We start from the raw sequence: 20842 nt of genomic DNA on the forward strand, positions 1-20842 counted from the left end.
AAGTCAAGATAGGCTCTAACTTGCTTAGCCCTGGGGGTAGTTTGAGCTGAAACTGGGATGAGGGCTCTGGAGGGGCTGCTTAGGACAGTGCATCTTTTGTGCCTTCTCCCTTCTGCCAACACCCCCCACACACTGTTGCTGCCATTCTATGGTCCTTTGTCTTTCACTCCTTAGTCACCCTCTTTGTTCTCCTCTCAGATGGGGGGGGGGGTGGAAAGGAGCAATAAGAGTGCCCTGGTGACAGCTCCTCCTGCCCCTGTCCCTTCTGGTCCCTCATCCCTTGTATGACTGACTCCTCCAGCCTCAGTCCCTCTACTCAGGACCAGGGAGGGTCAGGGCATGTGATGGGTCAAGAGGTGAGACTGGAAGTGACAACAGGGTGGGTAATTCAGGAAGTGATAGGTCCCAGGGTAGGTATTAGTGACTGAAGCAGGAAGGGGCGGGGGAGAGGAAACATTCTGATGAATATGATGGATTGGGGCAGGGGCAGGGGGTGTGCACAGGAGGTGACAAGGCAGAGAATGAATAAGGGAACAGGGGCAGCAGAGGTGGTGCTTCTCTGGGAAAGGGAAGGGACTGCTGGGTGTACTCCCCTTCCTGGGGATTTCCTGGGGAAATAAATGGTCCCAGGGTGCAGTGAAAAGAAACTGTCCCACTTGTGAACTCTTCTCTTCCTGGCCTTTAGAGCTTGCGCTTTATTTTCTTAGTTCCCGCCAGTTCTGAATCAGAGATGTCACTAGCTCTTTTCTCGAACACCCACACACCACTATCTCCATCCTAGGTTCTGGGCTCCTGGTTCTCTTAGTAACCCTCAAAACCTCCCGCTTTCCCCCACCCTCCTCCAGAGAGAATGAGGAGTCAAAGATAACTAGATCTTCCAGGAACTATTGAATTGGAAAGGTGGGGGGTGGGGGAGATGGGTAATTCTGTGTTTCTGAGAGAGAGCAGATCTTGTCTAGGTGACATGAGGAAGGCGGAGGCGGAGGGTTTAGGTAGCTGGGAGTGGGCAGGAACAGGGCCAAGGGCCTGAGGGAATCCCCTGGGAGCTGAGCCAGGGGAATGGGCCGTCCAAAGTTGGGAGGAGGAGGAGGCCTAGGGTGAAATGGCTGTTCCATGCTTTGGGTAGGGCAGGGGTAACTCAGGAGAGAGGACGGGGGAGGGAGAATGAATGAGAGCAGAGGAGATATACTCTGAATCCTCCTCCCATAAGAAGAGAAGTAGTTAACTCCTCCTTTGTCATCTGTTTCTTTCTTATTCCCATTTTAACAGAAAATTCCTTACTTCTGTGTCTCCTTGCCTTCCGGTCTCTGGCGCCTCTTCCTCTCAGCTGCTTGGTCCTATCTTTTCTTCTCTCTTAATGCTTTCTTACCTGTCCCCCATCTCCCTTTAAACCCAGTCTGCTTGAGCCCTAGAAATCAGCCTCCGGGGCAGAGGGCAATATAAATGACACCTCAGGAAGTGTAGGCTATTCCAGGCAGGACAGTAGGGGCATGAATTCTCTCAGGACAGAATCTTGTCATCTGTGTGTGTTGTCCAAGCCCTTTGCCCGAGTCCCTACCTCCCTTGGGTCTCTGTCCCCCCAAAAAGGGAAGGAGACAGCTGAGGGCTACTGGTGGGATTTGGGAAAGGATGTGTCATTAACTGGCTTAGAGCCTATAATGCAACTGGTTGCTAGAGATTCCCTCGGGCAAGTCCCTTCCCCCCCCACCCCCCAGGCTCCTTTCCTCTTAAAAAAAAAAAACAAAAAAACAAAACCACACACACACTAAGGTCGTTGGGAAGCAACCCATCCATCTGAGTCCGACTGACCGAGCTTCTGGCTGAGTGGCTTACAGATCAGCCAATCACACACAGAGGGAGGCTCTGGTGCTTAAAAGAGCTGGAAGGGAGAGAGGCTGGGGAGAACCCGGGGGAGACCCACAGATACACAGAAACAGAAGAGGAGAGAGACAGAGACAAAAGAGACGGGAGGAGGAGGAGGAAGAGACAGGGCAGGCACTGAGGCAAAGCCAGACAGCTGTGCAGAGGGAGAAGCCAGAGAAGGAGACACAGACAGGGAGAGACAAAGACCCAGGAGAGAAAGCACAGGAGGGAGTTTTGGAGAGAAGAGAGACCAAGCCCCCCCCCCAACCCCGGGCATTTTTTCCTAAGCCCCAGGGGCTGTTTTTCTCCCCCTATCTTCTCTGACCCTCTAAAAACTTCGCCTCCAACTTTGGCACAAGTCGGAGCCCCTCTGGCTTTAACGAGGAGCCTTCCACAGTTAGGGTGTGGAGGATTTGGTGTCTCAGATGGCCTCAATCCATTCCAGCTGCAGCAGCACCGGTACCATGTCTCAATTGGCCTTGCATCCCAGGAGGGGCTTGACTGGGCACTGGCTGCGAAGAGTCCAAACCTGCTTGCTGCTTCACACTGCGCCTTTCTCCGGTCTGGAGAGGTGGCTGCTGCTGGCCTCCCTCCTGCCCTTAGCCTGGTCAGCCAGCCCCCTCCCCCGGGAGGAGGAGATCGTGGTCCCAGAGAAGCTGAATGGCAGCATACTTCCTGGCTCAGGCGTCCCTGCCAGGTTGTTGTACCGCTTTGCCAGCCTTTGGGGAAATGCTGCTACTGGAGCTAGAGCAGGATCCTGGGGTGCAGGTAGAGGGGCTGACAGTGCAGTACCTGGGCCAGGCAGCTGAGATGCTGGGGGGCGCAGAGCCAGGTACCTACCTGACTGGCACCATCAATGGAGATCCGGAGTCAGTGGCATCTCTGCACTGGGATGGGGGAGCCCTACTAGGAGTGTTGCAGTACCGGGGGGCTGAACTCCACCTCCAGCCTCTGGAGGGAGGCACCCTTAACTCTGCTGGGGGACCAGGGGCTCACATCCTACGCCGGAAGAGTCCTGCCAGCAGCCAAAGGTCCCATGTGCAACGTCAAGGCTCCTTCTGGGAGCCTCAATCCCATTCCCCGCAGAACCAAGGTAGGCAGCCCTGGAGACTGTGTCCTGTCCCATCCTCCTTGCCACGTCTGTCCTACTGACCCCCCATTCACCCTCTCTCCTCCCGCCTCCACTTCTAGCCTTTCAGTTTTCCTCCCTCTCCCTGCCTTTCCTATCTCCACTACCTTAACTTTGTAAAGTGCTGGCTTCTTCCTGCCTCAGCCCTTTGCTTTGCTCTGAGAATTCCCTGAGGCAGATCAGATTCTCTGGGCCAGAATGACCTCTCCCCCCTCCCTACCCCGCCCCTTCCTGGCCATAGAGTCTCCTGCTGACACAGTTCCCAGCAGTAAAGCTCTCTCCTAACGGCCTGTTGGCCTAGGCGATTTTCTCTGCCCCAGTGATTTTTTACCCCCACCCCCCCCCCCACCCCCAGCTAGAGGAGTAAAGTTTGAGGCCTGAGGGATTGGGGTTTTGGCTTCCGATGTTCCTTTTAAAACTGTTCTGGCAAACTGCAAACTAGGACAGGAGTAGGCAGGGGAAGAGAGGCATCCAGTACCTCTGGGTCAATCCTCTTCCCACACTGCGGGCTGACTGCAAAGGCTGCCTGAGGCGCCATCCTTTCCTCCCTCCCACTCATGGGTCTCCCCCCCCCTTCCTCCCCCACCTCTTCTCTAGCTTTAATCCAGACCAGACGCTCCTTCCACACCCGCCACGCTGAGAGCTGGCTGTGGCCCTAGCTGCTGACTGAATTGTTCCTCCAACCACACAGGGCAGACACGTCGCAGCCTAGTTCTCTAGCTCTATTCCCACAACCCGCACCACACTTGGGGACCCCAGTGCCCCTGCCCCACCCACCCCACCCCGAGACAGTCGCAGCTGCTTTTCACCTCTGAGGCCCACTCAGCCCTGAAACGTGGCGAGCCTTCTCCGCTTTCAGAACAACAGCTGATTCTTCAACATTACCACAAAAGCCCCGGGATTTGGGCTGGGGGAGGGGGGAGGGCCCAAACCAGTCACTTCAGGAATTGTGTATAGCATATGTGAGGGCCAGCTGACTCTGCTGAGTTCTAGACCTGGGAAGGGGAGAAGAGAATCCATGGATCTGGGATGATTACTTCAGGATCTTCCCCCCCCCCCCCCCCTTTTTTCTCTTCAGCGCTTTGCTTCTCTGAGTAGATTCGTGGAGACACTCGTGGTGGCAGATGACAAGATGGCAGCATTTCACGGTACAGGGTTAAAGCGCTACCTGCTGACAGTTATGGCGGCGGCAGCCAAAGCCTTTAAGCACCCAAGCATCCGAAACCCTGTCAGCTTGGTGGTGACTCGCCTAGTGATCCTGGGATCAGACCAGGAAAAACCCCAAGTGGGGCCAAGTGCTGCCCAGACCCTACGCAGCTTCTGCACCTGGCAGCGGGGCCTCAACACCCCTGAGGACTCAGATCCTGACCACTTTGACACAGCTATTCTGTTCACCCGTCAGGTAAGGCCTCGGTCAGCACCGCAGGCAAGGGACCACAAAACCAAGAGAGAGGCACAGCCAACTACCCAGACCATAATGAAAGGATGTCCTGTAGTTGCACATGAGCCTGATGCCAGCCACACAGCCGCGGGGTGGCTATCTGAGCCCTGACCATGATGGGCACTCAGTATCTAGGGCCCTCACTCATCTGGATATCAGCCCCAAGCATCATCTGTGCTCCTTCTCCACAGGATCTGTGTGGCGTCTCCACTTGTGACACCCTGGGCATGGCTGATGTGGGCACAGTGTGTGATCCAGCCCGAAGCTGTGCTGTAGTGGAGGATGACGGACTCCAGTCAGCCTTCACTGCTGCTCATGAACTGGGTACGATAGCTCTGGGGCAGTGTGGCGCCTGCAGTGCAAGTGAGGGATACTGAGGATGCTAGAATGGAGTAAGGGGCTCCCTAGAGTGTAGATGGGGGTACCAAGGTATCCTCCTCCCCAGACCTGGGTCCAAGGTCAGAATTCTTCTGTGTTCTGAGCACAGATAAGCATAGTTTAGGTTTGTTTGTTTGTTTTTTGTTTTCTATTAAATAAAATAGGGGGAGCCAGGCGTGGTGGCACATGCCTTTAATCCCAGCACTTGGGAGGCAGAGGCAGATGGATCGCTGTGAGTTCGAGGCCAGCCTGGTCTATAGAGCGAGTCCAGGACAGCCAAGGCTGCACAGAGAGACCTGTCTTGAAAAACAAAACAAAAAAAAACAAACAAATAAAATAAGGGGAAGCTTGCTTTGAACTGTATGTATGTGCATGCGCACATGTGTTTGGAAGGGGAGAGAGTAAAGAATTGGGAGTTGAACACTGGGGAATGTTAGCTACAGTGGAAAGCAGGCAGAGAGGGAGGGGCCTTTCCTTCGGGAAAAGAACACAGAGCAGTAGAGGCTACACATTATACCGTCAGAGAGTTATAAAGGGCATTTGAGATGGGGCGGGAAGGTGGTTCTGATCATGAACAGCCACAACCAAGTTTGTGATGAGCCCCCCCACCCCCCACCCCAGCAGCACCTCTTCTCTTACAGGCCACGTCTTCAACATGCTCCATGACAACTCGAAGCCATGTGCTGATTTGAATGGGCACGGGGGCTCCTCTCGCCATGTCATGGCTCCTGTCATGGCCCACGTGGATCCTGAAGAGCCCTGGTCCCCCTGCAGTGCCCGCTTCATCACTGACTTCCTGGACAATGGCTATGGTAAGCAGGCGACACCCACCTTTCTCCAAAGTAGACCTCCATTCCTGCTGTCTCCCACTGTCCTCTTATTTCTGGAACATTCTCTTCGGGCCACACTGACTCCTCTGTGAGTGTTTGCTCTGCTGTATGTGAGGGGGTGAGAAATGATGCTGTCTCGGTGTGGTCCCTGCTTCCTATGACGACAAACAGAACAGGCAAGGGAGGCAAATGTTGGCTCCATACAATTAGAATTGACCTCTTAAGGGCCAGACCTGTCTGAGACTGAAATGGACTGGCTATCAATCAGTGATTACCTTGTCTTTCAATAAAGTGTGCAAGATAGCAGAATGACAGTCTTCAGACAAAGTTAGTGTTTTGTTTTATTTTATTTTATTTCTCTCTATCTCTCTCAGAATGTATGTGTGTGTGTGTGTGTGTGTGTGCGCATGCATGTGCGCGCACATACATGCTTGCGGGTGCCCATGGAGGCCAGGAGAAGGGTGCTGGAGCCCCCAAAGCTGGGGGCATTTGTGAGTCACTGCATGTAGATTCTGGGAACTGAACTTGAGACCTGTTCCAGTGCTCTTACCTGTGGAGTCATTTCTCTAGTTCTCCAAAGTAGCTAATTAGAAGCAGTCTCAAGAATTCTATAGATAGGGCTGGGCGTGGTGGGGCACACCTTTAATCCCAACACTTGGGAGGCAGAGGCTGGTGGATCACTGTGAGTTCGAGGCCAGCCTGGTCTACAAATTGAGTCTAGGACAGCCAAGGCTACACAGAGAGACCCTGTCTCAAAAAAAAAAAAAAAAAAAAGGGAATTCTATAGATAGACATGGTGGTACATTCTTTTAATCCCAGCACTCAAAGATTCATGTGAGTTTGAGGCTAGTCTGGTCTATACAAGGAGACAACAAACAAACGAAAGATTGTATAGTGGAGCGCGGCATGGTAGCATATGCCTATAATCCTAGCACTTGGGATTATTAGGATTGGCAGAAGAATCACCACGTGACTTCCAGGCAAGCTTGGGCTATATAATAGTGAGTTCCAGGCCATGTGGGGCTACAGAGTGAAACTCTCTTAGCAAGATGGCTCAGCAGGTTAAGGCACTTGCTGGCAAGCCTGATGACCTGACGACCGACCTCTGCAAGGTCCCCTCTGACCTCCATACATGTGATTTTTTTAAAAGTTTTGAAAGCCCAAATACTAGTAATTGATGATGACGATGACGACGATGGGGATGATGGTGATGATGAGGATGATGGTGACGATGAGGATGATGGTGACGATGAGGATGATGGTGATGATGAGGATGATGGTGACGATGAGGATGATGGTGATGATGAGGATGATGGTGATGATGATATTCTGTGTGATTAAGAGCAGGTAGAAGTGCCTTTGGCTTCCATGCTAACTGTGTACTTTGTTTACAGACATGTGGCTGTAAGTTGCTTCACTTATTTATGCTTGTAGTTAGCTAGTGCATAAATTAGATATAATAATAGCCAGTACCTCACAGGACTGTGATTAGTAAATGAGATCGTATGGATCAGGACTCTACCACTCCTGATCACAGATTAAGCATTCAATACAGTGTAGCTGAGGGTACCTTGGGCACAAGGGAGCCCAAGCTTTCAGCTGGTACTCCTCGGTGCTCCTTTCAGGCCCTTGCTAACTTTGTACCTGACCTCCTTTCAGGGCACTGTCTCTTAGACAAACCAGAAGCTCCCCTGCATCTGCCAGTGACTTTTCCTGGCAAGGACTATGATGCTGACCGCCAGTGCCAACTCACCTTTGGGCCTGACTCACGCCATTGTCCACAGCTGCCACCACCCTGTGCTGCCCTCTGGTGTTCTGGCCACCTCAATGGCCATGCCATGTGCCAGACTAAGCACTCTCCCTGGGCTGATGGGACTCCCTGCGGCTCCACACAGGCCTGCATGGGTGGCCGCTGCCTCCACGTGGACCAGCTCAAGGACTTCAATGTGAGACCTCAGGGCATGACTTGGGTAAAGGCCTGTAGAATAGGAACCGGGCCCTACGCCCAGGAGACAGTGCACTTACCCTCCTTCCATTCTGTGCCTTCTGCAGATTCCTCAGGCCGGAGGCTGGGGCCCCTGGGGACCTTGGGGTGACTGCTCTAGGAGCTGTGGGGGTGGTGTCCAGTTCTCATCCCGGGATTGCACGCGGCCCGTCCCCCGGAATGGCGGCAAGTACTGTGAGGGCCGCCGGACCCGCTTCCGCTCCTGTAACACTGAGAACTGCCCAACCGGCTCAGGTGAGGGAGGGGTAGGACAGGGTTTGGAAGACAGGAAGGGCTGTCCCTTGAGCACTGGACTAAGTTGTTGATTGCCTCTGCTGCTGGAGGAGTGTGTCCCTGGAAATTTGTGAGGGGGAGACATGCCATGCTGGCTGAAGTTCTGAGGGGCTAGGTGGAAAGGTTTGTGGGATAGTGTGAGGAGAGAGAGAGAGAGACTTCAGGCTGTCTGTTTTATCCCTATAGCGTTGACCTTCCGTGAAGAGCAGTGTGCCGCCTACAACCATCGAACTGACCTCTTCAAGAGCTTTCCAGGGCCCATGGACTGGGTCCCACGCTACACAGGTGTAGCCCCTCGAGACCAGTGCAAACTCACCTGCCAGGCCCGGGCACTGGGCTACTACTATGTACTGGAGCCACGGGTGAGGACCAGAAACCTTCAGGCCCAGCCAAGGCTTCCACACTTTCCAATGGTCCCTCCAGAGGATTGCTGACGTTCCCATATCTGTTATCTGTCCATAGTTGTCCAGTATTAGAAAAACAAATGCTTGGCTCTGGATAAGTGGCCAGTGAAGCTGTCTGGCTAGGGGTATCTCGGTTTGCTTTTCTCCTCTATTCTTTTGCCCCACACTTGGTGAGAATGGAAGCATGCGGCTCTCCTTTTCACAGAGTCCTCTGGCAAAGTATTGGCGTTTGGACAGCCAACCTCTCAGTGGACAGCCTTCCTGGAGACCCCTGACATCTGAACACTCCCTTTGTATTACAGAATGGCCAGTTCAAGGCAAAAATAAGCCCCTACCAGCCTTGGGCTCCCTCCTTTCTCCAGTAGTCTATACAAAATTCCTATAGGTTTGTTGCCCTCTAGTGTCCACATTGGGGCTGTACCATTAGGTTTAGTGCTGGGCCTAAAAATCCCTGCCTTTGCAGTTTGTGATATTTCCTTTCTTTTCTTCTTTTTCCTTTTTCTTTCTTTTTTTTTTTTTTTTTTTTTTTTTTTTTTTTTAGTTTGTGATATTTCTAAACCTGAAACTTTCACCCTTAGAAATCTTATGCGCAAGGGTAGGACCTAGATTTATGTTTATAAAGCATGCTGCATATCACCTGATTCAAAGTCAACGCGGGAGAAAATGGTTATGTGTATCATCATTATTCTCGTATTAATCCCATATAGGCAAAGGCTCACTTTACTTCCCCTTCCTTACCCGTTGTTTTTCTGATGCCACTTTCCAGATGTTTAGCTTACAAACCCCTGCTGACTAAGCAAGAACTCCTAACTCTCTCTTAACTTTCTCTCTGCTTCTCAGGTGGCAGATGGGACTCCCTGTTCCCCAGACAGCTCTTCCGTCTGTGTCCAGGGCCGCTGTATCCACGCCGGCTGTGACCGGATCATTGGCTCCAAACAGAAGTTTGACAAGTGCATGGTGTGCGGTGGGGATGGTTCTAGCTGCAGCAAGCAGTCTGGCTCCTTCAAAAAATTCAGGTCCTTCCGTCATCTCCCTCCCCCCCCCCCACTCCCCGACCCCCATTTTCCTCGTTGCTGTTCTAAGTCTTGGGGCTAACTGCTTTCCTGGTGACTCAGCACTTTCTGTCATCTTAACTGGGAGACAATGAATAGGCAGTTACAGTGCAGTGTTCCACATGTTGAACAGAGAGGACACAAGATGCTGTGGGTGCCCTTGAAGGCATCAGGGAAGGAAGGCGGTGACCTTGGGCGGTGACCTCTGAGTTAAGAGTAGGAATTGGACAAATCCTAAGGAGGCCAGGACTGGAAAGACATTCAATACGCAGTAGTGGGTGTCCAGAGATAAGGGTGAGGAAGGCACACGTCCTGGTAGCTCTCTTCTAGGGTGGACACATACCTCATACAAGCTTGAAGAAGCAAGTCCTAACACACACATACACACCCAGACAAAGTAGGCCAAGCTGAAAGAATTCGGGCCATGCTGAGTTCTTCACCTACTCTTTCCTCACAGGTATGGATACAGCGATGTGGTCACTATCCCTGCCGGGGCCACCCATATCCTTGTACGGCAGCAGGGTGGTTCTGGCCTCAAGAGCATCTACCTGGCCCTGAAGCTTCCAGATGGTTCTTATGCCCTCAATGGCGAATACACGCTGATACCCTCCCCCACAGATGTGGTACTTCCTGGGGCAGTCAGCTTGCGATATAGCGGAGCCACGGCAGCCTCGGAGACACTGTCTGGACACGGACCACTGGTCCAGCCCTTGACGCTGCAAGTCCTGGTGGCTGGCAACCCCCAGAACTCACGTCTGCGGTACAGCTTCTTCATTCCAAAGCCAGTGCCTTCAACACCACGCCCTCCTCCCCAAGACTGGCTGCAGCGCCGAGCCCAGATTATGGAGATCCTCCGGAAGCGTCCCTGGGCAGGCAGGAAATAACCTCACTGTCCCGGCTGCCCTTTGGGGCACCGGGGCCTCGGACTCATCTGAGAGAATGAGGGGGCTTCTGTGGCTGCTTCATCCTAAAACACAGTAGGGCGGTGCTGTAGAGGATGAGACCTGCCCTACCTCTCTGCCCTAAACTGCAGGCTGGCCCTGCCCCGGCTTCCTGCCCTGGGAGGCAGTGACGTGTTGGTGAATGGAGAGGGGGTTTAGGTGAGAGTCCCTTATGTAAACTGCTCGCTCTGCCCTGCAGGTCACAGGGGGGAGAGGGGAAGACAGGATGGGACCTGGGTCCCAGTTGTATTTATTTTGTATTTATTCACTTTTATTTAGCACCAGGGAAGGGGATCCTACAGGGTCTTGGGGAAATTCACCCATTACAGCTCTTCCCTAGCTATGAAATCCAGGGTGATGGCAAATATAAGTGGTGTGTGTGTGTGTGTGTGTGTGTGTGTGTGTGTGTGTGTGTGTGTTTATGTATGAGGTACAACCTGCCCTACTTTCCTCTTCCCAAATTCTTTTTTTCTGGGAAAGGGAAAGCCAAAGGTGGACTGGCCTTCAGGGAGTGAGGAATTATCATATTTTTAAATGTACAAACTGAAGTCTGCTATTTATATGCTCCTTTGGGAGTCTGACAAGTGTGGGTTGTACTTTGGCCCCACATCTTTCAGCATTAGCTTTCTCATGTGCCAATAACAATACCTCCCTTAGAAACGTGGTGTAAGAACTAAACAATTTAAATAAAGAGCTGCGTGAGCACAGCGCCTCACACTCCCTAGGTGCTCAACAAGTGCCAATGCCTGTTGCTGTCGTCATTTCCTCTCCACACTCACCCTCCGCAGAGGCTCCGCGATGCCCTTAAAGTTGACAAGGACCCGTGGCATTTGAGCTTATCTTTATTCCCAGGCTCAGATCGTTTAGTTGGCAGTACTCTGTTTAGGATTTGGAGAGACTATCAGAGTACCCAACGGCCATCCTCTCCATCACCTCCGTAAGCACACAATCACCAGAAGCACACACGGTAAACACTTGGCAAGAACAGTCAACAAGAACACGAAGGCACTGAAACAGAACAAAACAACTCCACCAACACAAACAGCTGCTTGGTTGTAAGAGCGATAGTTGAAGGGGTAGAGAGGGGGTGATGCACTAGCATCCTGGCACCCCCAGGAGCTGATGGATTCACTTTCTTAATACCTGGGTGATGTTGAGCAAACCTTGGATTACAAGTATGTGCAATGAGGCCAATAGTAACTGCTCCGACAGCAATGCTCTGTGCCTAAAGCTTTTCAAACAGTCAAGGCTGCTGTAAACATGAGAGGTGGCCTTTGTGATGACTGACTAGGACAGTGACTCCACAGTCAGTCAATGTGAGCCCAACAGACTTCTTCGAAGATGTGAGGTTAGAACGGAATTCAATGAGAGGAACAGGATGTGGTCTGGTAGGCAACAGACAACAAAGGAAAGAAAAAAATCTGAAAAGAGTGGAACCAGTGGTGGCAGAATAACAGAGTGTGAGGGGCAACACCGTGCTGAAATGGATCCCTTTTCCTTGAGGAATAACCTAGGCAGTCTTGTGTGTGTTAGGGGGCAAAGGTGTCAGCGGAGAATGTTGACTGTTAAGTGGCAAACGCAGAGGTGCTAGGGATTGGGGAAGGAACTAAATATCAAGGTAGGAAGAAGCTGAAGGTAAAAAAGACTCTGAAGTGAGGGTGGACTGTGAGGGAGAAACCGAAGGCACCTTACTCAGCCATAGCACCTTCCATGGGAGCTGCCAGCTGTGACTTGAGTTGCAGAACAGGGCCATGAGGCTGAGAGGTAGGTGCAGAGGTTACGGCCAACTGCGTGTGCTCTATTCAATGAAACTAGGCTTTGATGAACAGGTTTATAGAAGGCGGAGCTTTACAGAGCGCCCTGTACTTTACACCACCTAGCACAGTGCAGCAGTGAGAGAAGAGCTGGCTGCACTCCTCTCTCTAGTAAGCATGGCTCCCACTACTGTGCTGCTCTCTCCTGTGTCTTGTGGGTCCTCCTACCAACCAGGCGGGGGCAGGACAGTGGGATGAAACCAAAATGATCTAGTTGGTAAGATCGGACTGACAGTATGTTTATGGAACTTTATGGTTCTTGGTACCAAGAACAGAAGTCTGTTTAAGCAAGGTAAAATAAAAACACGAATGATACATGACCATGTCCTCAAAGAGCTCCTGTTGCGTCCTGGGGGAGGAAGTTGTGCATTGCATGTGCACAGACAGAAACGATGGCATAGTACAAGGACCTATATGATAGGGCAAAATGGACTTTGCAGGGCCTGAGCCTTGGAGCTGAGCACCATGAGGGCCCATGAAGGAGGAGCCTGGGTTAGGAGGAGGAGCCTGGGTTAGAAGGAGGAGCCTCGGTTAAGAGGAGGTTGTTGTGTTAGCTCATCTCTCATTTCCTTAGGGTTCTTGGCAATTGACTTTGGGTTTTTGTTTGTTTGTTTGTTTCTGTTTTTGTTTTTCTGAGACTGGGTTTCTCTATGTAGCCTTGGCTGTCCTGGACTCACTTTGGAGACCAGGCTGGCCTTGGACTCACAGCGACCCACCAGCCTCTTCCTCCCAAACGCTGGGATTAAAGGTTGGCAATTGACTTTGTAAATCACCTTCATGTATGCTATTTTAAAGACGAACATTTTGCTCACCAGGTAGGGTTCTTACTGACACAAAAAATTTCTCCTCGGGAGGAGGAAACAGGAGGATCAGGATTTAAAGGGCAGGCTCTCCTGCCACATCATAGCAAATTTAAGGCTGCTCTGGCTGCATGGAACCTTGTCTCAAAAGAAGAGGAGGAGATAGAGAAATTTATTTTTTCCAAAGATGTATTCAAGACTAGAGAAATGGCTCAACAGTTAAGAGCACTGACTGCTCTTCCAGAGAGCCTGAGTTTGATTCCCAACACCCATTGGCAGCTTACAACCACCTACAAGTCCAGTTTTAGGGACTCCAATACTCTTTTCTAGTCTCTGTGGGTGCCAGGAATGTTGTACACAGACACATATGAAGACAAAACACTGATATCCATAAAGTATAAATAAATTAAAATGTTGAATATTGAGTTTATTTATGTATTTTAAATATTTATTTATTTATTATGTATACACTCTTCTGTCTGCATGCCAGAAGAGGGCGCCAGAGCATGGTTGCTGGGAATTGAACTCAGGACCTTTGGAAGAACAGACAATGCTCTTAACCTCTGAGCCATCTCTCCAGCCCTGACTATTGAGTTTAAAGGCTCCTTCTGTTGTTGGTTGGTTGGTTGATTGGTGGTGAAAGGGTTCAGAGAGCGCTAGCTCTTCAAGAAAATGAGTGCCCAGCCCGCAATGTCAGTCAACACCTGAGCCCTTTCAGAGCTGATCTTTCATAGTCCACCCTCCAGAGCCAGAGCACAAGCCCCACATAATACCTATCTTGAAGTCAGGAGTCCAAAAAGCTTGTGCTGGAGGTGGAGGTGAAGGAGTAGACCTCTCTGTGTACGGGCTGCGATGAGCTCTAGTCCATCTCAGTGTTGCCTCCGCAGGGTTGAGCTGTGATGTGACACAGAAGCGGGAGCAGCAGGAGGAGGGAAAAGAAGAAGAAAGGAGGTGCCGAAACTGCTCAGGTATATGCTTGTAAAGAGAAGAGGCGGAGACAGTGGGGGACTTGAAAAAGAAGAGACAGTGATCAGTGAGGCATGTATTCCCTAAAGAAGTTCAAGCAGAGTTCAGACTATCTCATGAGATGGCAAATGCTGTGCATAAGGATTCGTCTGAGCTGGGAAGGAGATTGCAGCGATACATGAGTTGGACCAGTTTCCTCAAACCCCTCCTGCCTGCCCCTGACATCCTCACTCCTGTGGTTAGAGCAGAGGAAATCTGGGCTTTTGTCCAATCACGATTTTTGTGGTGGTGGTGGGAGAACCAGGGTTTCTGGAAAGTGCTCAAGACTGGGCATTTCTTTTTCTACATGAATTCAAGCTCCACTTGTGTCCTTTCCTACAGTTTTCCCTCTCTCTCTCTCTCTCTCTCTCTCTCTCTCTCTCTCTCTCTCTCAAATACTAGATTGACAGTGCTAAAAAGCACTATGTCATTGGTCAGAACTTGCCAGGGAGGGAGGGGCAAGGGAAGGGACTCAAAGGATTAACATTTTATTGGCTATGAGAATGAAGTTTCTGAGCCAATTGAATACCTTCCCCATTGACTGTTGCTGGGCAAAAGCCAAAATCTTTGGCAGCAAGAGCAACCAGCTGACAGCTGGAGGAAACCACCAGTTCTAAATATGCTCAGAAAGAAAGGAGTAAGAGAAAGGGGGGGGGGGAGAGCAACAGTATTAAACAACCTTCCCAGACAGGACCTTATATGGGGACAGGCTCAGAGCTCTTAATTAGCCTTGGGAAGGAGCAGAGGGGTGAAAGCATATGTAAGCATCCGTTATAGTCTTCAACTAACAAAAGGCCTTATGAGCTCTCACAGTGACACACATTTACACACACACACCTCAATACAGACATGTTAGGCACATTCTCTTCATAATGTATATACAAATATGCATGAAAGAGAGAAGTGAGGAGAGAAGAAGTGGAGGAGAAAAAGGAGGGAGAGAGAGGGAGAGAGAGAGAGCAGAAGAAATGAATCTCAAGAATAAGGTGAAATCTTGCCGGGTGTGGTGTTATATTACTGTAATCCTTGCACTCAGGAAGTTGAGGAAGAAGATGTGCCAGGAATTCAAGGTCAGGCTGGGCTATCTAAGAAGGTTCTGCCTCAAGTCAAGTGTGGTGGTGTATACCTTTAAAGCCAGTATTTGAGAGGCAGAGGCAGGTAGATCTCTGAAATTGGGGCCAGCCTGGTTTATAAGTGAGTTCCAGGACAGCCAGGACTACAGAGAGAAGTCCTCTCTCAAACAAACAATAACAAAACAAAACAAAAGAAGACTCTGTCTTTGAAGAAACAAACAAACTGAGGGCTGGTGTCCTCTTCTGGTCTGCAGGTGTACAAGCAGGCAGAAGACTGTATACACAGCAAATAAATACATAAATAAATCTAAAAAAAATTTTTTTAAGAGACAGTTTAGTTGGTAAAGTACATGCCACAATGTACTTGTAATCATAATACTGGGGAGCAAGACAGGCAGATTTTAGAGAGTAGTTAGTTAGCCTAGCCTGCACAGCCCTAACACTGCAGCTCACAACCATCTGTAACTCCAGTTCTAGGGGATCTGAGGCTTTCACTGGCTTCTGCAGGCACCAGGCACCACTTGGTTCGCATACACACAGCCAGGCATACAGACAAGTGAATGGTCACATGCATAAAATAAACATAATAACTAATGTGGGCTGGAGAGATGGCCCAGTTGCTTTTGCAGAAGACTGGGGTTTGACTTCCAGCACCCACATAGTGGCTCACAACCACTCATAGCTCCAGTCCCAGGACTTCCAACACCTTCTTCTGACTTGCTGTGGGTACCAGGGATGCATGTGGTACAAGACATACATGAATAGTCATATACAGAAAATAAAATAAATAAATCTAAAAATTAAAGATAAACACATCTAAAACAACAACAACAAGGTGAACAGCTCCCAAGGAACAATGTCCAAAGTTGACTTACAGATTCCACATACAACATACATGCGCACACCTGTACCACCACACACACCCATAAAAACAAACAAACAAACAAAAACAGAATGGTCACTTTTGCAAGAATAGAGCCCTACCTGCCAGATGTGGCGGCTCATGCCTCTACTCCTCCAGAAATTGATAGGCTGAGGCAGAAGAATTGCCCTGAGTACTAGGCCGCTACCTGTTTCAAAAAGACAAAATAAAACATACCAGAAACAGAAAGGCAAGGTAGCTGAGTGTGGTGACACAGGTTTGTAATTTAAGCACTGGAGGTCGTTGTAGCCAGATTTTTTAAAAACTGCTTCGTGGGTTCTTTACTCTCTCCCACCTTTCTCCACCTTTTTAGTCCCCTAACACTAGAGAGGAGAGAAAGGGGGCTAGAGGAGAAAGGGGCCAAGTTATAGTTAGAGTATTTCCTGCTATTTAAGAGTGTCAAGCTCCTTGAAGTAAGTTTGCTCTTCACCACCAGGATATCTAATTTCTCTTTCTCTGTTTCTTTGTGCGGGACTACTTGACAAACCACAACCAACAGCATCTAACCACCAGCCAGTCCACAACAGCAACCCCTGCCTCTGTGGTCCCCAGCATTTATATAGCCTCTGAAAAGTTCCCAGAATTCCAAATATCACATACTTGAAGAAACTACCTACAGCTGGCAAAACCACACACCTGCCAGAGCACAAGACAAATCACAGCTGCTATAAGGCAGCCTCTTATCCCCACACCTGGGATTAAAATGAAAACATATTCCCATAACATTTCTGCAGGGTTTTTTTTTTTTTTTTTTGGTTTGCTTGTTTGTTTGAGACAGGGTTTCTTTGTGTAGCCTTGGCTCTCCTAGACTCACTTTGTAGACCAGGCTGGCCTTGAACTCACAGTGATCTACCTGCCTCTGCCTCTGAGTGCTGGTATTAAAGGCATGCGCCACCATGCCTGGCCTGGTTTTTTGTTTGTTTGTTTGGGTTTTTTTGTTTGTTTGGTTAGTTTGGTTTTTTGAGACAGGGTTTCTCTGTGAAGCCTTGGCTGTCGGTCCTGGACTTGCTCTGTAGACTGGGCTGGCCTCGAACTCACAGCGATCTGCCTACCTCTACCTCCTGAGTGTCAAAAAAAATTTTTTTTAATTAAAAAAATAAGAAGGAAGAAAAGAAAAAGAAAGAAAAGAAAAGATAGGCTCGGTGGGAAGGATCAGGGGCAGGAGGGCTCACCTGCCAGCCACGGAGGAGGTTGGACATACCAGGACTGATTGAGAGGTAACAGGCCACATGGCAAATGTGGACTACAATAAATGGGTTGATTAAGTTATCAGAGCTCAGCGAGGTAACCCCCTATAATAAATAATAATAAATCTGTGTGTCATTATTCAGGAGCTGGTGGGTTGGAACAGTTCAAGGATATTTAGCGCCCAATGTTGGACACATAATCCAAGTTTAAGCACCAAATTCAGGCATTAGGCTAAAAGCCCTGGGAGGAAGTCAGGGAAAATTGTACCATACTCTGGTCTGTGGAAGTGGCACAATACTTGGGCCGGAGGAGTGGCCCCTTTAAGAGTGAGTGGGGCAGAGCTTCTGTACTGTACTGCTACCCTTTCCCAGGCCGGGAGACTTGTAGCATATCAGTATATTTTGGAGGCTCAGCACCTTGAGTGAGGCCTGTGAGCAGCTGGCACAGCAAGCGGATTCCAGAAACCATGGAGACACGTGAAGAGCCCCTGCCAGGGCACAGAAGGAGCATCTTGCCAGAGCTGCGGTACACAGATGCTGCAGTCTCTCAGGCAAGCTTGTGAGCATTTGCTGTGTGTGCCCACGCCTTCAGGGCTGGATAGCTGAGGAAGCCTAGGATTGGAAATCACAGAGGAGCCAAGAAACAACTGTGTGTGTGTGGGGGGGGGGGGGGGGGGCAGGAAGTCAGGCCCAGGCTGAAAAGACCTCCAAACTGGTACAGTATGCTTGAAACTGGCAAGTCCCTAGAGGTAGAGTTTTTAAAACTTAGGTACAAAATAATTATAAGGGTTGAAAAGTGGGAAAAGAGAAAAATGTTCTGTAAATGGCTTATGTACTAAAGAATGAAACTGGGTATAGACAGTCATAAAAAGAAATACTTAATTTTAAAATAAAGTGAAGTCTCCAAAAGAAAGAGAGTTAGAGAGTAAAAAGAAATAGCCGAGCGTGGTGGCACATGCCTTTAATCTCAGCACTCGGGAGACAGAGGCAGGAGGATCTCTGTAAATTCAAGGCCAGCCTGGACTGCAAAGAGAGTTCCAGGACAGCCAAGGCTACACAGAGAAACCCTATCTCAAAAAACCAAGAAAAGAAAAGAAAATACTTTCTGTATTAAAAAAAGTGAAAAACAATATGGCAGGGGGCATTTGGATCCTGTATAATTTTGTTTCAGTTATCAACATGGGAATAATTATGTGTTCAGTAATGATTGCAATTTTATATATCCTCTTTTTGTTTTTGGTTTTTCGAGACAGGGTTTCTCTGTGTAGCCTTGGCCATCCTGGACTCATTTTGTAGACCAGGCTGGCCTCGAACTCACAGCGATCCGCCTGCCTCTGCCTCCCTAGTGCTGGGATTAAAGGCGTGCGCCACCACGCCCGGCTCTTATATATCCTTTTTAACAAAAATCAGAATAAAGCCAACTTAGAGAAGGAGACTGAGAGATGGAGTCCTTGATTGGAGGTGATAGAGCAGAGATTGGAAAATCCTTTGCTTCAGAATAAAGACTCTTCAGAGGAATCTAATCTGGAGCCTACAGTGCCACCCTGTGGTAAAATTATAGAATGGCAACCCATAGAGATGCACTATGCTGAGTTAAGAAGACAGATTGATGATGACACCTTAAAGCAATGTCATACAACAGCTTATGTGTTTCATTTTGCAGAGTTAGGAGAATTAAAGTATATGTATGTGTTAATACTTCATATAATTGATATCTATTTAGGATATCAATGGGCTTCTGCCTTGAGTTCTGAAAACGCTGATTCTGAGATTGCATTTATTAGAGGTTATGGCTAGACTGGATATGCCTTTATAGATTGAAGCTGATGATGGTTCGACATCTGTATCCAATAAAATACATTTATTTTTATACATTGTGGTATAAAACATGTTACAGGTATTCATTTAATTCTACAGGTCAAACAATGATGAAAAGATCGAGCCACACTTTAAACAGAAGGGGTACATGGGATCTCCCAGAGATAGGTTAAATAATGCTCTATTTAGTTTAAAAATGTAAAACATCAGTGAGACAGGTAGCACAGGTGCTGAAAACACTGGAATTTACAAAGGACTGTTGAGCTAGCCTATATATGTGATAAGCTCATTATGGAAGTCAGAAAATGTGTTGCATTTGGGAAGAGGACATGCCTTTCTTTCAACAGGAAATGAAAAGCTGTGGAGTCCTTCAAAATGAATAAAGATTAGATTTGACCAGGGAGACCTCCTGAAAATCTTGACTGCAGACAGAAGGAGGAGAACAACTAAGCAGGCAACATGAATGCTGATCCCTCTATATGGGAACAGCTCTGAGACTGGCTGAGACATGGATGTCTCTGCAGTAGCCAGCTCTTGTTGGCTACAGAGTCATCCTGACTTATTATTACATGCCATCTTTTCATATGGCATGGATGGAGATTTATATAACAGTCTGGTTATACAGTCCAAACAGACATAAAGTTGACAGATGCCTTTCACCTGCTCATAGAGCCAAAAATCATCGTTAGCTGATTTGTGCACAGCACACATTTTATACATGTGTTAATGCAGAAGTATATGTTACCTTTAAAAGTTTGTGTGTTTTCAGAGTAAAGGGATCAGACACCAATAAAGACGACGCAAGTATCCCAGATGATCCAGCCTCACAGACGGTGGCCTCAGTTGATGCTTCCTCAAAACTGTGCATCCAGGACAGCTTCAAAGCAGCTCGCTCAGTTGGTCCAGCCTCACAGACTCCTTCAATCGGGACTTCAGTTAAGCCCTGCACTTTCCTATATCACACAGAGATGGGGCAGCAAAAAATACAGCCAGCTCTCCCAGGACTTGGTCAATATTCCAATTTTCTTAGGGTCATCAAAAGATCCTGTCACCCCAGACAGTGGGAAGCGATTTTAACAACATGATACCCCAATTCCCAAGAGATGGAATACATGTTTTTTGGTTGTTCAGTGGGTGATGGATGTTTGTTGTCATGTGGTGGTGTGGTTGTCAAAAGTTGTTATTTTCTTGGCCAGGGAGGGAAAAAAAAAGTAAAGCAATTTAGATACAAGGATCTCTTTCTCTTTCTCCCTTCTATTTTTCTTTTTTGCCTATCTAGTGGGTGAAAAGGGGGAATAGAGGATGAAAAGACAAAAAAGGGATATGGAGATATAAGCACAAAAAGGGGGAGATATAGGGATGAAAGAACAAAAAAGAATAGATTGCTCTATATCCTTGAAAAAAAAAAAAAAAAAAAAAAAAAAGAAAGGTAGATTATTGTATCTACGTTTAGACTAAGAAAGCAACAAGTCTCAAATATTTTACATTGGTGTGGATTATTGTATATTGATAGAAATTTAAAGTTATATTTTGCTACAACATACCATACATATGATTCAACTATTATTTATGGCATTGTGAATATGCATCCCATTAAAAATGTAATATGAAGCTCTATAGCTATGAAAGCTACTATTACAAACTTTTAGGATAAGTAAGAAATGAAAGTTAGTAGTTAGTTACCTATAATAATCAAACTGTGGTCGTGTTAGGTACCAGTTTAGCTTATTACAGAAATAAACTTTATTTAGCTTCATGTATCTATTACCAGGGTTAGGCAGATAGTAAGTAGCTAGAAACAAGCAATGTTTGTCCGTTTAGATATCTTGAGATTAGGTGGTCTTCAAACACTTCAGAGATCTACAGAATATGGCATTTAAGATGTTTTTATAATATTTTCTGACAGA

At 48.3% G+C, this 20842-nt stretch overlaps 1 protein-coding gene across 1 annotated transcript; it reads left to right on the forward strand.

Moving 5' to 3' along the window:
* The first annotated feature begins 1973 nt into the window (after positions 1-1973).
* Positions 1974-10752, forward strand: Adamts4 (ADAM metallopeptidase with thrombospondin type 1 motif 4). The gene is given in 13 exon segments (XM_051147842.1): positions 1974-2573; positions 2575-2892; positions 2894-2956; positions 4071-4394; positions 4625-4757; positions 5453-5623; positions 7301-7587; positions 7694-7880; positions 8106-8281; positions 9164-9339; positions 9994-10280; positions 10283-10368; positions 10370-10752. Coding segments are annotated over 13 exon segments (2571 nt in total). The 5' UTR covers positions 1974-2288; the 3' UTR covers positions 10448-10752.
* Positions 10753-20842: the final 10090 nt, after the last annotated feature.

Source organism: Acomys russatus, chromosome 6 (assembly GCF_903995435.1).
Source record: "Acomys russatus chromosome 6, mAcoRus1.1, whole genome shotgun sequence".
Taxonomy (NCBI): domain Eukaryota; kingdom Metazoa; phylum Chordata; class Mammalia; order Rodentia; family Muridae; genus Acomys; species Acomys russatus.